Genomic DNA, 17,919 nt, shown 5'->3' on the forward strand with positions numbered 1-17,919 from the left:
TGGACTCCGTTAGTCTTGCATCAACTACATTCAATTGCTTCAAGAAATAACTCAGCCAAAATATAGGTTTGAATTGCAGGGTAGGGTTTTATGCAAGATGGTTGCAAGGTTTTTAGGTAACTGGCAGCTTTCCACCTTTGCCAACATTCATGGCATGTATCATAATAATTCCTCATATAATGTGACTTTCATTTCATATTTCCTACAGTAACAGTAACATCAACAGATCAACCTATAAATCAAACAATCAGTCAATTCACTACTATTGTGGACAATAATGACTACTGCAAAATCACTCGTTCTCTGCAAAATTACTCCCTCGCTGTGGCTAGCTAGTGCTGGATCTGCAAACAGACACCACAGTTCTTTTCCTGCTTTTGGTACACACTTCCTTTTGTGCCATAAATCAATATTTCATATTTCCCATGAGATCATACCAGGATGTAGGCAGAATTGCATAGTGAAAGCTTCAGCATTTAATTTAAAATGAAATGTTTAAACAAAAAAAAGTTATTTCTGGAGGCTTTGCAGTCATATCAAAATAAATGAATACATAAAATAGATACCTGAGCAAACAAAGAGCATGACACTCAGAGTTCAAACTTTTTCTTCATTCATCTTTGACTCACTCCTTAAAAAAGTGTGTTGTCATCACCTGACTGGACAGTGAACTTAACTTTTAGGTTCTTCATTCTCACCACCTTAAGGGGTGAAAAAGTTACACTTTACATTTTATAAAGGCCTACTTTTACTATTCAGCATTATTAACTCTGCAGAAAGAATGAAGTATTTTTCATAAAACCAGCTTTCTTAGATAAGAAACCGGCTTTGGCTAATTCCCATTAACAATAATTTAATGTCTCTTATATAATTTAAACAGAGAATATAATGAAAGTACACCACAGGTTTATAGATGAGGCGTAAAATATGTAAAGTGAAAGAAATTATCCAGAAAACAGCATATTTTCCAGTTTAATAATTACACAGTTTAATAATGCGGCAGAGTGCACAATCAACTCCTATCCATTAACCACAAATGATGAACACTTTCAAGAGCCTCATCATAAAATGACTTTGCAACAACACATAGAGCTCCTGTGGGAAATGAAAAGAGCTCCTGATGAATTAAGTCACATTAATGAATCCTCTAAATATTGATGCATGCAGGGAAAATAAATTAATACGCTTTAGTTTGTCCTTAATCTTTTTGGCAACTACGTTTGTTTCTGCAAAACTCTCACTTGGAACACGTTGAAAGTGTCTCATCAGAGAGAAACTACGTAGAGGATAAATCCCTCAGTGGAGGGAAAAGTAGATCCCTCTCAGTGCCTGGTTTTAAACTTCTGGAGAGACTTTATGTGTTACTGGGACTTTCCTCCCCCTCTCTCAAGCTGTGAAAACTTGTCAATAGTGAACATTTTTTTTCTTTAAGACAAAAAAGTCCTCAGAGAGAAAAATATGATACATGAGTTGTCGGATATGACCAATAAAATCCAATACTTTAAACAGTTAGGGGATAAATAAACCCTGTGGACAAAGTATGTTCCCACACAATTACACACGAATAAGATCAGGTTTATCCAAATAAATCAAAAAATTAGAGATGGGCAAAAATGACACTATTTAAACACATATATACATTATATACATTACAAACATATATATCAAGGACTGTGTGATCACGTGGGAGTGGTGTGGCTGGAACCTGACAAAAAAATGTCATGTCATGTTAATACATCTCTCCTGGTTTACTTAAGTTTAACGCTTACTAGTGCTCTTGTCTATTTGTTTTTTTGTTTTTGTTTTTGTTTTTGTCTTTTGGTGTAGTCTGTCCTTATTTAATTAATTTTATTTTATTATTTTTGTTTCTTCTGTTTGGTGTTTTTTGGGAATTGTTATCTCTGAGGTGGTTTTGTGTTGTTGAAAAATTTAATTTAATTAAAAACTTTGAGTCAAAAAAAAGGAGATGGGTAGAAATAAATGAACACATCTGTTTTAATGTCTCTTGTTAAGTATCTGGTATGTACCAAAAATTATTTCTTCGTCTCTCTCTTCTCTCTCTCTCTCAGGCGGCTTGTATCCCGGTTATTCTGAGTAACGGCTGGGAGCTCCCCTTCTCTGAGGTCATCGACTGGAGGAAAGCTGCCATCATTGGAGATGAGAGACTTCTGTTACAGGTACAAATACATGATGGAGGGATTGGAGGATAAATTGGCTTTTAAGCAAGTACACAAGAGAGAATATATGAAGAAGAGACATTGAGGGATAAACAGAAAGGGTAGTATTATTGAAATATGCATTTAGATAGGTCATACTAGGTCATGTCATTTTTCTATTTTATTTTGGAGTGTTATTCAGCCCTGTTTCCGAGAAGCTAGCTTTACATCTTCCTCTGGAAACATCTTCCAGTTTCACATGATACCAATATCATCACTCTAGCTTTAAAACTTGCAGTACAGCTGTAAATGTGAATATTTTTCTGCTTTCTTTACTTCTCTATGAAACTAAAGTGAATGTCTCTGGGTTGTCAACTAAACAAGACATTTGCAGACATAATCTTGGGCTTTGAGAAACACTCATTGACTTTTGCACCATTTTCTGACATTTTATAGACCAAACGAGTAATCGATTCATTGAGAAAATAATCGATAGATTAATCAACAATGACATTGGTTGTTAGTGGCAGCCCTACTTTTAGGGGAGCCAAGCTCATATTTAAAACCCTTGATGTGCAAAAGCTACCACCAAGTAACCTAGATAAGGTTGGCAAACCTTCCTCACACTCTGTAGCATCAAAAGATAAATTGTGCCCTTTCAGCAGGGGTTAATTCAGTGTCTGGGTGGTGAAATGCTAACATCTTCCCTCAATATAATTGTCATCCCTGGCTCCAGATCCCTCTGGGGCAATAACAAAGGCCCAGCTGGGGCTGATTCAAACGCAGAAGCACAACACATAGATCAGGAGTTGCTGTTGAACTCCATGGTAACAGATGTATGCCCCAAACCTATTAAGAAATGGACATTTATTTCATAAATAGTGATTCAGGATTGGTTCAGTCACGTTGTGAAACAACAGATGGGTTTCAGAGCAGTAAAGCAGAGCAGAGAGTTTAGTGTCAACAACATGAGGAGTTGTTTTAATGTTGCTTAAGACTGTTCAACTGTTAGCATCTATCAACACATAACTGACATGCAGATACTCAGTTCATGAAGACAGAAAACTACAGTTATGTGGCTTTTAATATTTTTTTAAATTATTTTTTCTGACATGACAGCTGAGATATTCGCATTCACTCACACCTCTGCCAGGAACTATTTTTATCTAAGACGCATTATTCCACCATTGAATCTCCTTCTGTTCCTTTTAATTACAGCAGCGGGCATAACTCGTGATATTTACATTCAGTAATTACTCTCCATATTTCTACGTGCCACCTGCATGACCTGCATGACCGCCTGGACGGCACAGATGTGTTAAGTGTGTGCATGCCTTTGATTAATATGTCCCCCATTATTGCTCTATCAGCACAGAGCAATGATGTCAATGTTATTTTCTCTGAGAATCGCACAACAACAGACAAGTCATCATTAAAAGTATTATAAACTTGGCTTTTAGATTTAAAAAGGACATTTTTTTAGCAGTAAACATGACTGAGACCCACAATGATGCACTAATGTTGTTTATAGAGGTTATTGTTGTGTGGTTTGGTCCCTTCCACAAAACAAAACCATCTATCTAAAAGCATGCTAATTGTTGGTTTAGATAATGTGTGTGAAGGAAGCATTATGTTTTGACGCTGTGTAAATGGCGCTCACATTTATCGCTGAACAAAAGGAGTGTTTTTTGCTATTAATTTGCTCTGTGTGGATGCGGGTGTATGAGGATTTGATAAAGATATAGAGGCGGCTATGAAAAAAAAGGGTGAAACCTTATATTTGTGAGTACAATAAAATAAAACACACAACATATATCTGAAAAAGCTACGAGGTAATGCATGAGCCTCGGACACAACAAATTGCCCTAAGGGCAAATGTCCAGGGTCGCTGCTGGCCATTTGGGCATAATTGTTACTTACCCTCAATAACTGATGGTGTTTCATGTTTAGTTTTTTTTACAGTTTTTTTCATTGTATTATTGGTATTGAGTACCACTCCGAAAGGCATTTAAAAGGTCTTAAAAAGTCTTAAATGAAACTTGCTTTAAGCTGCAGCAACCCTGTAATATCCTTTGGGCTCTGCACAGGCACCTTACTTCACCAATATTACTGATGCTTGGAAAATGGATCTGATAATTGATAAACTGTTTAAGTCAAGTCATAAAAGAAAATGGCTAAATTCTTTGGTTGCAGCTTTTCCAAACGTATCTTTCTTTTAGTTTTGTATCGTTGTAGAGTAAAACAAAAACAGGGAATTTGAAGGTGTTACCTTGGACTAAGGGAAATGGTGATGGACATTTTTCATTATTCTCTGACGTTTTATAGACTCAAAAATAGATACATTAACAAAATCATTAAAAATGTTTCACAATAAAAACATCTTTCACAAATACATAAAATCACATGTAACATTTAAACCATGCCAAACTGACATGTTTATTTGTGGTGTCTTATATGTTAGAAATAAACAAATTTGCCCATGTTGTTAGACGTGAAAAGGTGTTATACATGTAAATTTGTGTGCTTTGATAAATACTTGTAGCACAGGAGAGGTTAATGAGTGTGGCACGCCTTGGTTTTTATAGAACAATGCTTCCCAGACTTTGAGGACACCTTGAGGCAGCTTATTTTGTTTCCTGCAGTCCTGAGACAGCTGGCAAGGTGGCAAGAGTTCAATCAGTTCCTGGAAAGAAAGTGTCAGAATAGACTTATTCAAACTCAGGATTTGGGCTTTATTGCACAGTCAGCTATTGTAATAAAAAGCATTAAAATACCCACAAACCATTTAGTTATTTGGTGTAGATGATAACATCTGTACAGTATCATAATAATACAATGACAAACATGTTTGCGGTTGTTAAACAGATTCTGGATGCTTGCCCTCTTCGTCTTTCTTTTCTTTTTTCCTGGTAACACACACACACACGCACACACTGTTCAACACAACGTCGGAGCTGGAACACCTGCTGAGAGAGTTGAATCTCATTACTTTCAATTACATCACTGAGAACTGCAATACCTGGCTGTTTAATATGTAGAGTTTCTGTTCCCCCTGCGGAGAGGAGACATCAACAACACACACACACACACACACACACACACACACACACACACACACACACACACACACACAAAATGCCCCTGCTGAGAAACATAAACACTATTAGAGTCAATCGGGAGGGAAGAGAAGCGAGCTGATTTGATTGGTGTTGTTTATATTCCACCTCAGAGAGCCAAACAATTAAAGTTCGCTCTGCTGTCAACAGATCCACTGACGTCATGACATCAACCTAACCACCCATACTCTGTCAGACCTTTTATTTCAGTTTTCACAAAGTAATCTGGGAAGTTAACATTGTACAATAAAGTAGTGAAAAATGTGTAAAAATCTAATAGAAATAAATTATACTAAAATCTGCTTTATGCAACAGAGCTGCTTTTGACTTCACTCTGTTATTGTGTTTATAGGCATTTTTCTTCACTCTGTTTCTAAAAGATTTTCAATTTCAAGTCAGATCTTAGATGGAAAACAAACTGTTTTTTCAGGCCCAGCTGAGAAAATTAAATGCAATCTAACAAGTCTCATCTAAGAAACAGTTCCATGAGGGCTTATCAAACAGCAAAATCCTGCACAATTTTCCATAATATTACAGCATTGGATTTTAACGCTTTCTGAACTTATCATGGCCAGTGACACCCGAAGAGGAAGCTGGGGGGCCATGGACAACATTGCTGCCCCCCCCTTCTGGCCTTCCCCGGCAAAAATAATTTGAGGCCAGCATTTATCTTTAACAGGCTGTGATGCTCATTTAAAGCAAAAATAATACTCCAAAAGTAGGCTAAATTATGGCGAGGAAACTACTGGCATGGGCATTTTCACATTGGGCTCTTTGAACGAGCCTTAACAGCATAACTGAATTCCTGACATTTAGTAATGGCTTGTGGTTGTGGTGTGCGACCCCAAGATTTTCAGTGGCCCCATCTGGCCACAAAGTCGTTCTGATCATGCAATCTCTTCTGTTGCACTGAGGTAAAACATCTTGGCAATTTTTCAGTGGAGAATGAGTTGAGAACATCCAAGACAGGCTCACTGTTGCTTCCAGCTGCCTCATAAAGCTTGAAGAAGTTGTGAAACATGAGGAGAAGCTAATTGGTCACAACTTGAGAGATGAAGCCCAGCAGCTCAGGACTCTTTGATTAACAGTCTTTGGATGGCGACCATTGTTTCAGCTCTGGTTGCTTTTAACAAATTGATATTTTCAGCATGGTGTTGGCACTGTAACTTTCAGTGGAGAGGTTTTGGGTTCGTGGCCAGAACACCAGAAGGGTCCTGGGCTCCAAATCCACCACCCCTTGAGAGCTGATGAGGCTCCTCAGGAAGGCAATGCTGCTCATTCCCTTTGCAGCTTCATTATCAAGCTGAGCGGGGCAGATAAGGTCATGTCTGACCTCATCAAGGAGGTAGTTTGTTTTTCTCCAAACTGAACATCAAGAGAGCACCCTGCTCCTTCTTCCTTGGCACATCAGGATGTTTAGCTCCCTGGTCAGGTTGGCAGGATCCTCGTCTCCCTTGATTTCATCCCTTCACTGCCTCTCCCCGAGGGTGATTACTGCTGCAAGGCACAAGCCAGCTGCTCATGTCCTCCATGACAATGTGAGCTGGGACCTCGGCTTGCCTCTGGTGCACAAGGAACAAGATATTTGGGCTGCAGGCAGGTCTGCTGAGTTTATTGGTACACTGCTGTTGCAGAGCTCCTTTTAGGTCGGTTGAGGCACAAAAACACAACTGGATGATTTGTCGTCACGTGAAATGTCCTAAATTTATGATGTTGTAGGGATAATAACATCTAGAATACTTTGACAAATGAACTCCATTAGTGCTGAAATAATTAATTGATGACCAGAAAATTAATTGGTGACAAATCTGATTGTAGATGAATTGTCTGAGTCATTTATCAGTTCAAATTACGAAGATGAAATGTGAAATAAAATGTAAGGATTTGTTATTTTTCTCTGTTGTATTACTGCGAATCAAAGATCTTTGGGTTTCAGACGGTATTTTTTAGTATTTCCTGAAGTTTTGTTGACGAACAAGGCAATAAATATACACATTTGTATGGGCTAGACCTATATGTATGTATATATATGAAATTGTTTCCAATTTGTAATAGGTTTTATATATAGTTTGTATGTATATGTTTTTACTTTACATGTTCATGTATTTAATGCATTGAAATTCAATAGAAGTACACAACAATGAATAGAACTCCCTGTGCGCAGCCAGTGTGATTGTCAGGTGCTGGTTGGGGCAGAAACATTTGAAGTGAAAAACAAGACTGACCACCGCACACTGGAGAACTTTACTAGGACTTCATTCAGAGCAAGCAACGTGTTTTACCTGCAGCTTCTTCAGGTTAGCTCAGTGAAATTACATGAGTGTTCACAGGTGTGATAAATAAAAATGAGTCACATGACTAATCCACTTTTTTTCTTTTTTTTTCAAAAGTGAGCATCATTCAAAAACATGACTATATTTTCTAAACATATAAACAAACAGTTAAAATGTCATGGCTGATACATATGTAACATTTCTGTATGGGTCTGCTCTGAAGCATTGATAGCTTTAAACCTGTTTTAATGGTCATTTGTAGTAGACCACTATAAGTATGTACTATTTGGTGTGAATTCAGTATTAGAGATGTACAGCAGGTGGTTTACATAATAAACTGTCCAGGGGATAAGTTGACGGACGGATGTGGGGGAAGAAGAGTCTTGAGGGAAAAAAGAATTTCCTCTAATCTTTTCTGCACGTCCATAAAATTACTTATGCTTCCTCCACCTGTCTGCTGGCTTTATGCTTTTTTTCTTCCAAACACTTGTTCTCATCCCCTCACCCAACATTGCTTAAAATCTAACTCAATCTATCTCCCTGTCATCTTTGTCCTCTGGCTTTTCTTCCTTCTCCTCTTCCTCCAGGTTCCCTCCATTACCCGGTCTGTGGGCCGTGACAGGATCTTGGCTCTCCGCCAGCAGACTCAGTTCCTCTGGGACGCCTACTTTTCTTCTGTAACCAAAATCGTCTTAACTACTCTGGAGGTAAGATTGAAAAAAAGCTCTAAATGGAAGTTTTGGACTTGGTTTTGTCAGGAGAGTATGACTCAATCAAGCAAACTGCTATATCTTGTTTTATACTGTAAGTTGCCGCTGGCAATGCCTCACCTCAAGTTTTAACAGAAATCTTTCTCCAGTTGTCAGTTATATTTTTTGACCTTTTTTCATCGAAAAATGTTTGGCTGAATGCGCCCTCTCTGTTCCAACAATGTTTTGCTTCATATTCATACATCTCCACCACTAATAACAATAAGAACAGGGCTCCGCTGAAGTAACTGGGAGTTGTTTGTCTTGTCCAAGGGCACCTCAAAATCAGTTTTTGATGGTGTTTTTTTAGGTCTGTGTTACATTTTGTTTCCAATTACAAAACTGCATTCTTCAATCACTTATCCTTCATTCAGCACATAAAAGGTAGAGTGATTATCTCAAATACAACTTCATGACACAAGAAGTCAAGCCCTGAACAGTAAGATCTGAGGCTGCTCTGATTGATGCTAGTGTTAGATTAGAAGCACAGGAGTGTATTTTCCTTTGAGCGACTTTGACTTACACCTTCACACACACAAACTCACAATGTTTAAAGCAGCAACATTTTGGTTGATTGCACTAGAGAAAGCTGTTTACACAACACTGACATAATATTACCTTAAAAGGTTAGTTCAATTTTATAAAATTGGGTTGTATGTAGTACTCATTCATAGTCTATAAACACTATTATTTTTTAGCATTTTCGATAAAGAACAAACACTCATTACGTCACTTAAGCTGCTCAGCCATTACATTCTTTACAAATAGAAAAACAACAACAACTGAACAAGTCCTAGGACCTCACATTACCCATAAAATGAAATTTATATACACAGCAATAGAGGGTTCACTGTTACACCGTCAGGTCATTACAATCCACTACCCCCCAAATACAGGGCTCCAAATTAACAAGTATTTGAGCCTTATTCTCATTGAAGTAATTTTTAACCTTTTCAAGTATAACACATTTATCAACCCTTTTATCCATATATCACATGTGGTGCATAGTCTGACTTTCACACAAGTGGAATTTATAGTCAGTGTGTTACCTACAGCACGTGGTTGTTGGCACGCCACCAGTATGGAAAAGCAGGCAGGAGTACAACTCAGAAACTCAGCAATATACTGCTGTGATCAGGGCCACCAGCAAAACATATTTAAGCCACTTAAAAGAGCAATGTTAGATTAAGTGTACGCTATATTTTAAATATTTTCACCACTTTACCTTAAGGTCAGACGGTCCTTTCCTTTGGCACTACATTTTTTTCAACAGTAGATCTTCCATATTCCTACACATAAGCGCAACTGCGCTGCTCGGTGGATTATGCCACAGATCAGCTCTTTAAGTCAGACTTTCAGTGGTTTATGGAAGAGACAAAAAATACAAAAAATAAGTGATTATTACTATAGAGATACATTTGTGAACCAGAATAAACAGAAGAACTTCTGCAGAGGGAGAAATACAGACGTTCTGACACAAGGCTGACACAATATCCACTCATACTGATCCTGATATTTTCAAGAAGCCTTTAGTAAGTGGCTAAAATACATTTTGTTGCTACCCCTGTCCACAGCATAACATAGTATAACACTAGTTACTGTTCACATTATCTTTTTAGATTGTTTTAGTTACTTAAGGCACTATTCTAATTTATGTGTTACAGGATACAGTTGAAAGATGAACATATAAAGAGTAAAGCACACTTTAGACACAAAACTGTTTTTAGAGATAATTTTGAGTCATTTGCTAATTTATGGGGTATTTGGTTATTGACTTAACATGATTATGGTATGAAGAATAATTTGTCTGATTTATTGACATGCTAGATAAGGAAAAGGGAAATATTAAAAGCAATCTTACATCTTAGAATCACATTTGTTTGATTGTCTTTGATTTAGTGAAATGCAGTTGTCAGTGGCAAACATGAGGAAGCAGTAAATTGGTGTGCTGAGGATTCTGTCAAACTTTGACCACTACAAAAGTTTGATTTTAACATAACATTTAGACTGGAAACAAGCGTTTTGATGCCTGAAATCCAAATAAAACGTGGGCACAAGGGGCAGTGTGAAGTGCCAAATGTGAAGGAGGTCTGTACTTTCTGGCAGCCCTCAGGTTAGACAGGCTGCAGTATGTGAGTGTGGGTGTATCTGCCTGCTCTCAAGACTAGAAAGCTAGAGGCTGGCTCATTAAATGACCTCGCTAGCTCAAGATGAGATGATGAACTTGTCTCATTGGAGAATAAAAACCTTCCTCCTCTTATTTTATTCTCTGTTGTTAGTTCACTTAGTCCTCCGGTACTATTTGCTCTCTGAATACAGACACAGAACATAATAATCTTCCTAATTAACACCATCATCATCACATAAACATCAGTACAATCGCTGTGATCTCTTTAGCTCAAGTCATTGTTGCAATCATCTGCACTTTTTATCATCATTATTTCCATCATTGCAATAACACTGAAGTCACCATCGCACCATGTACTTAAAACATAACAACAAGGTCAACTAGTGAGCTAACCATTGCAGGAGATTAACACAGGCAGGCACAAACGAGAGAGGACACAAACATTTTCAGAGAATTGTCTCAAGTGCAGCTCACTTTTATACAATGTATGTAGTTGTTTGAGCTAAGAGGTCCTTGTCCTGAAAAATGTTGAAGACCCCTGCTTGAAGTGACTTATTTTGGTTGGATAATAATGATGATAAATAATAATAAAAATAGCATTAAATGAATGAAAACACAATCTTGTATATAGTTTGTTAGTTCAAACTTCCACACCAGAACTTTTTTTAGTGCATTAAAGTACAGAATTGGTTGGTGTCAAACATTCACCAGTTTAAAATGACAACAGACCAGTTATATGTATGTATAGATCCCATTGCAGCATTCTTCTTGTTAAAATCCCAGCACAAACAACACCTAGGTGACACCCCTAAATGCCCAGCGCTAGCAGGGTATGAAATTAGACAGAAGTCCACTGATGGCTGTATACCGCTGGCCAGATGTGCTAAAAACTCAGAGCCAGCACGCCACCAGGCTAAATGAGTGAAATGAGGCGTTGTTGATAACCGTAGTGGCCCACATACTGCGAGCCTGACAGTTGGTGTCACAAGGTGTGTGCATGTGTGCGTGTTGTGTGTGTTAAGAGCTGGCTGCGAGTGCCAATTTTCCACAGATCAGTAGTATCTCGGGAGTCAGAGGGAAAAAGAAAACCAGGATGCCTAAAAAAAACTGTCCTTCCATACTTTGTTTTCAGTATTGTATAGATGTCAAAGTAAAGTTGAAAATGTTAAATATTTTAACATTTATGTATCAAAAATCTTTAAAATTCATTATATTAAGAATTCAGTATTTTTTCACTTTTAAACTATAATACCTTTACAATAAACCCCCTGTTGTTGTCACTACAGTGGATGAATAATTTTAAACCACATAAATTAATTTCAAATAAATAGTCTATTAGCTATCAGTTATGTGCTTTGTTTTAAAATGTAATGCTTTTCAACATTTTTTATGTCGCTGTGAACTTATTAAAAAATCAGAAAGCATATGTTTACCATATATAATTCCAGTCATTCTATTGGCTGACAGATTCTTAACAAAAAATTCAGTAATGAGCCTTGACAATCCCATAAACAGTGGGTTTAGCAATTATACTCACACACTCATACATATGCTTGTCTCATGCCGACGTGATGACGTATGTTTCGGTGGCGTAAAAACACTTCTTAAGCACCGAGTACTTAAAGCCCTCACACCTTCAGAAAGTCTGCTGGGGTTCATGATAAAGAGACCTGAATTCATTGCCTGAATTGGTGACAAGCAGAGAGAGAACAGAGCCTGTGGTCATGAGCTTTCCTCATAAGAAATATATATTTTTTGCTCAAATCCCACAAAAGCTTGTCACTCAGCAACTGCTGAGCCGGCAGGCTACATGATCATCCGTCTGCCAGCGTCAGTCAACACCTCTCATCCCTCAATAATGGAATATAAATACACTCTGTGTGTGTCGCTCTAACTCTGTATTGTTGTTGTGGTCAGTCTTTGATTCCTGCCATGGCATGACAAATCTGTGTCTTGTGTGTGTATGTTCAATTACTCAAATAATGTGCTTTACTACAAATATGAGGAACTTGTAATTAAGTTGAGTATTTCTATTTCGTACATTATGCCTCCACGCCATACCTCTACTGTACTACAGTTCAGGGGGAACTTTTGAACATTTTACTTAACAACATTTATTTGCAGCTTCTGATTACTTTACAGATAAACATTTTACATACATAACAAACAAAGATCTTAAAAAATATGATCTGTCGTTACAGATTAAACTATCCAAAAGTATTTAAGAATTATTCAAATTAGCTCCACCTTGATCGATTACAACAATAAAATAGGGATGCACAATATGTTTGTTTTTTTTTTTGAGCAGGTAATTATCGGTTATCATTATGGGCTAATAGAAAAAAAAAATCCATATTGTGGCACAACATGTTTGTCGCTCTAGTCCGTGCTGCATTTGTTCTTCTTCTCTTTCTTTATTGGTGGATCACAAACCAACTTTAAAGGTGTATCCCACCTAATGTAATGTGTGTGCATGATACTGCCTATGTCAAGTCATTGAAAGCAATTAGTTTTCATATTATTGCTGCTATTTATCAGCTATATTTTTATTGTCAGAATAATGGATAAAAATATAAGTTTACCATAATCGGCTGACAGTTTATTGGCCCGATATATATATCGTGCATCCCTACAACAAAATGCTTCTTACACATTAAAACATAACAAACAATTATGCAGTAATATCATTTATACCTGTTTAACACTTGAAAGGGCCCTTTTACTTTTAATTTTGATACTTCAAGTACATTTTTATACTACTTGTAAACAAGTCAATTAAATGATTTCTACATTACAGTATTGATACTTTTGCTTAAGTAAAAGATTAAATTAATTCTACCACTTGTGATCAATGTCCTTAAAAAGTTTATTATTTCAGAATTTAAATGGCTTCACTGTATCATTTTAAAAATTAATAGAGATACCTATACTTAATTACAGTAGATAGATGATATCCTTGTTGCTTAACTTTAGATGTTTGTGTATTCAGAGGCCCAACAGCAGGTTGAAGTTGTGTCACTGGTCCTCCTCTAAGACTCCCTAAAGACTCGCATCACTCAACCTACTAACCCGACCTTTGCTAACAAGCCAGATGGATAATATTAGCTAAATAACTAATGGACTCCTCATGTTGGGAGTAGGTTGATGCCCCAAGTGAATGAGTTCAAGCATCTCAGGTCTGTTACCCACGAGCACCAGCTGCAGCTAAACAGCTGGCAACTTTTATTTCCAAATGATATCACATGTGTGGATTTAGAGTGGAGAGTGTAAAGAAGGTGTCAGGAGCACGGGTGTGTTAGCTATAATAAGCCACATGATGTGTCCTTATGTTCATATGGCCAATTTATTGTTTCTGAATCAAATATGACAATGCAAATTAAATAAAAATGCGATAGAATTAATTTTACAGCTTTGTTTATACCTAAATTAGCTTCACGTTGAATTTGTAACAGCATTTTAGAGGTGTATGTGTACGGTTTTTGGAAAGTTAATACAACTTCTTATTCATTTCAATTTCAATACAATTTATATTATAATTAATTACTTACAAGAAGAAAGAGAATTTTTTAAAACTGTGATAGAAATTCTGTCAATTGATGAAAAATTCACATTCAAACCCAGCTTTATCTTATCCTTAAGTTCAGAGAATGAACAAACAATCTCCAGGTTACAAACTTCTCTAACCTGTTGGCCCCCACTTGCCAAATTATAAATTATGAATCAATATTCTCTGATTGGCACTTCTATTTCAGCTCTGTTAAATTTAGGAATCTGTGTGTGGAATAAAGAGTTGTCTCTTTAAGACATGATTTAACTAATTATACCTTTGTTTTTTCTTCTTTTCCCTCTGTTTTATATTTTCTCCCCTCTTTCTCACTTTACTCGCTCCTCATATGTCCATCTGTACTTCCTCTGTCTCTTCCTTCCAGATCATCCAAGACCGTGTGGACTCCCATGTGTCCAGAAACCGGTTGTTGTGGAATTCCCTACCTGGTGGTCTCTATGCACTTCCCCAGTACTCAACTGACCTTGCCCAGTTCCCTTTTTACTATGCCATACTGGGTAAGTGTGCATCTTTGTTAGAGTTTGACTTGCTTTGGTGCTACAGTTTTTGTCTGAGAATTACCTCATGGAGGAAGTTAAAGTTAAGTTAATTAAATTAAGTTTGCTTTGATATCCAATATCGATGTCATTGAGAATATTTTTGACAGGTTACACATGCGTATAGGTTCATTTTTGCCAGTGGCACCAGTCGTTCAGTGTTTGCCACTAATAATGTTGTTCTGACCCAACAGCATTACTATGAAAACAATGTGCCAACTCTCCGGTCTCCCCCCAGCTCGCTCCAATGAGACAGTGAATTTTGAACAGCAACACTATGAGCTCTGTTAGCACAGTTAGTAGTGTCAGCATGGGCTAGTGGTGCTAACATAGTTATCAATGCTAAAGGGGTTTTGCAGCTCAAATTCAAGCCGGGGTGACCTGGGAGAAGACTGGGGAGTAGCCACCATTGTTTCTACAGCTGTCCTGCCACTACCACTGCCATTACCAGCTGTAATCCTGAATGAGCAAAGCTGCTAGCTAGCTCCCAGACGAACGTGGATGGTGCGCACTGCAGAGCAGCCAAGGCTAGCTAACCAGTGGAGATCAAAGGATGGACAGTAGGCACTATGTTTTACGCCTAGATAACGCAGCTAGCCAGTTGTCTGTCAGCAAAGCCAATAGAAAATAAAATAAAAGGCAAGAATTTGACTTTAAAAAAATAGAGACAAAACAAATGAATAGAGCTTTGAAATGCAATTCTAAAGCTCACTGAGTTGATGGAGCGCCAGACTGAAAGGAAAGGCCCCTTGAATTGTTTTATTTCAAGTCATTTCTTCTACTTCTTTTTTAAAATTAAAAATTAACTAGTCATTCAAAATTTAAAGGTTATTAGGCTGTTGAAAGCAAAATAATTGAATCTGACACTGCTAATCTAAGATGTACAGGGGTAATTGCCTGTAATGTTACATCCATGGGTACACTGCAAACAGGAACTGCTAGCTACTAATTTGGAATACATTTGTCGATGCCAGTTTTTCAAAATTTAACAAACAGGCTCAAAATCAGGACTCACCAAACTGACTTTGTGGCAATGTGTACTTCCTTTTTACATCCCTACATCCATTTGTTGTTGCTCTTGCCAGAGATCACCTGTCACTCAGTATGTTATATGTTTCTCCTTATACTTCCTGTTAATTTATATGAATGGCTTCAAGGATTTCTTTCAGTTTATTTAAAAAAAATCTGTTGCTCCTGTACTAAGAACTTTCCTGTAATTGTTGCCAAATGTTGGCTGACAAAAATATTGACTCCATCTTAGAACAAAATAACATATCGGAGAGCAGGATCTGGTTCCTGGTTAGTTAAAAGTCAGCAAACATTTAAGCAGCAAATGCACAAGTTGACCTCATGACATCGATTGTTATTAGCTGAAGCTGTAATTGAAACAAGCAAATTGGACAAGAATAAATGTAAATGTGTGTTTGTTGTAAGACTGCTGTTGAAGCAAGAGTTTTAAAACTCAAAGCCGCAGGCAAAGCGTGAAGAGAAAGTGGCCTGCTGTGTTTGTATATGTATATGTATACGTGGGTGTGTATAGGTATGCATGCAGACTGGAGGGACTGAGGCTGTAACTCAGATCGATGTTTGTCTTTCTCTGAGGAATTGTGGACACAGGGGTTAGAAGGAAGAAGGAATGGAGGGATCGAAGGATGGAAAGAAAGATGGGACAGTTTGGTTTATGCAACTGCAGTAAATCACGATTTTAGCTGCTGCCATCTCCAGTGCTGCTGCTCAGGGAATAACTTGTTGTCAATGCCGTGTGTACGACAGTCTCACTCTGCTACCTCACCATAACTTTTGATGGCGAAGCAGTTGCAACTTCTGCCCGGAAGTTTGAAAAAAAAAAAAGTTTGACTTAGTGCTCAAACGTAGTGGCCTCAGGAGCTGTAGTTAGAATATCCTGACTTGATGGCTCAAGTTGCATCTTTAGTTTGTAAAAAGTTGTGCTGTGCAGTTACTTTTTGTTATAAAACACAAACAAAAAATGTCATGACAGCATGCTTTAGCTGTACAGGACCCTACCTTTACAGACAAGGACATAAAGAATGGAACAACACTGATCAACAAAGGGAGGGAAAACATTGCCCATAAAATATAATTGTTTCTCTTTTTAGATCATGTATAACACAGATATGTAGGCTACCTATTCTTTGCCACTGCCTGATTCTTTGAGGGAAAAACATAACAATTGCAATGCAAATATTTTTAAGAGGCAGAGGTGTTGAAAGCATTTGTTGAGGTACATTTTAGGGATGCTCTACCATTTTTCCTTCCTGATAAAAATTCTGATACCTGAACTGATGTATCAGCTGATACTAATCCAATACCATTGCATTAAAAAACAGCTGTATTATATGAGAATTAACTATGAATTGCTGTGTAGGCTTCTGTTGTAGAGTTTAATTAATTTCTGGGAAAACTGATGTTTTATCAAGATTTGAAACTACTTTAAAGTTTTTAAATAAATAACATGGTGTCAGCGCAGTGTATAGACTCACATACTTGCCAGTAGATATTGCATTTTAGGCACTATCAGAGGAATTTCTGATTCTGGTAAATAGGTATCAGAACAACTCTAGTAAATTGCAATGGCTAAAGTCAAATCATGACTATTTTCCTGTTTGTTCCTAATGAGCGATGAAAATGAAAATGAAGAATGAATGAAATGAAATCAACAAAAAAGCCTCCTCTTATATGCATTGAAGCATCTACATCTGAAACCTGTTTAAAGATGAACAGTTTTGGTTTTTGGTGTTGTTTTTTGTTTGATTATTTTGGTTTTGGATATGTTTTTTTTTTTTTTTTTCATTTTCTTTTTCAGATGAAACTGTAATTTTAATGAAAAAAATATCATTTGAAAAATGTACTTCCCTTTATCAGTAATTTATCATAGTTTTAGCTACAAACATCCTTCAAACTAAAAAGAAAAAGGTAACTACACACCAAATTACTATCTTATTACTATCTTCTGATTTTTTTTTAGATATCTTCAAGTTGTCCATTATGTGCTTAAGTAAAAAAAAAGTCCCAGCTCATTCTGTTTATGTCGAGGTCATGGAACTGTAGTTTAATGTTAATGTTTACTTCTATTGTAAGCAATTTAGGGCAGTTTATGGCGATAAACTTGGAATTTATTCCTCTTAATTTAGAATAAAAGTGCCACCTAAATGCACTGTTAGTATTGAACTCTGTGGAGTGAAAAGTGAGCCTGAAATCATCCAAAGGATCTGCGTCCTGCATGAAGACACAGCTGCAGTCTGTCTCTCTCCATGGTCCTGAAACTCCTGAAACACACCTTTGTTTTTTATATTAGTGTTGAAGTGCTTCTAACCAGAGTGTCAGTCTCTGTCCATGGTGCTGAAACACATGAAACAGTCCAAGGCTCTTTCCTTC

At 37.1% G+C, this 17,919-nt stretch overlaps 1 protein-coding gene across 1 annotated transcript in view; it reads left to right on the forward strand.

Annotated features, from left to right (window-relative positions):
- Window positions 1-17,919, forward strand: part of LOC121955317 (exostosin-1) — a 249,904-nt gene that overhangs the window by 202,325 nt on the left and 29,660 nt on the right. Inside the window, exons 4-6 of the mRNA XM_042503209.1 lie at window positions 2,070-2,177; window positions 8,133-8,252; window positions 14,352-14,484. Of these exons, the coding sequence (XP_042359143.1) occupies window positions 2,070-2,177; window positions 8,133-8,252; window positions 14,352-14,484 (361 nt within the window). The remainder of the gene's footprint in view (window positions 1-2,069; window positions 2,178-8,132; window positions 8,253-14,351; window positions 14,485-17,919) is intronic.

This window comes from Plectropomus leopardus, chromosome 16 (assembly GCF_008729295.1).
Source record: "Plectropomus leopardus isolate mb chromosome 16, YSFRI_Pleo_2.0, whole genome shotgun sequence".
NCBI classification, from domain to species: Eukaryota; Metazoa; Chordata; class Actinopteri; order Perciformes; family Serranidae; genus Plectropomus; species Plectropomus leopardus.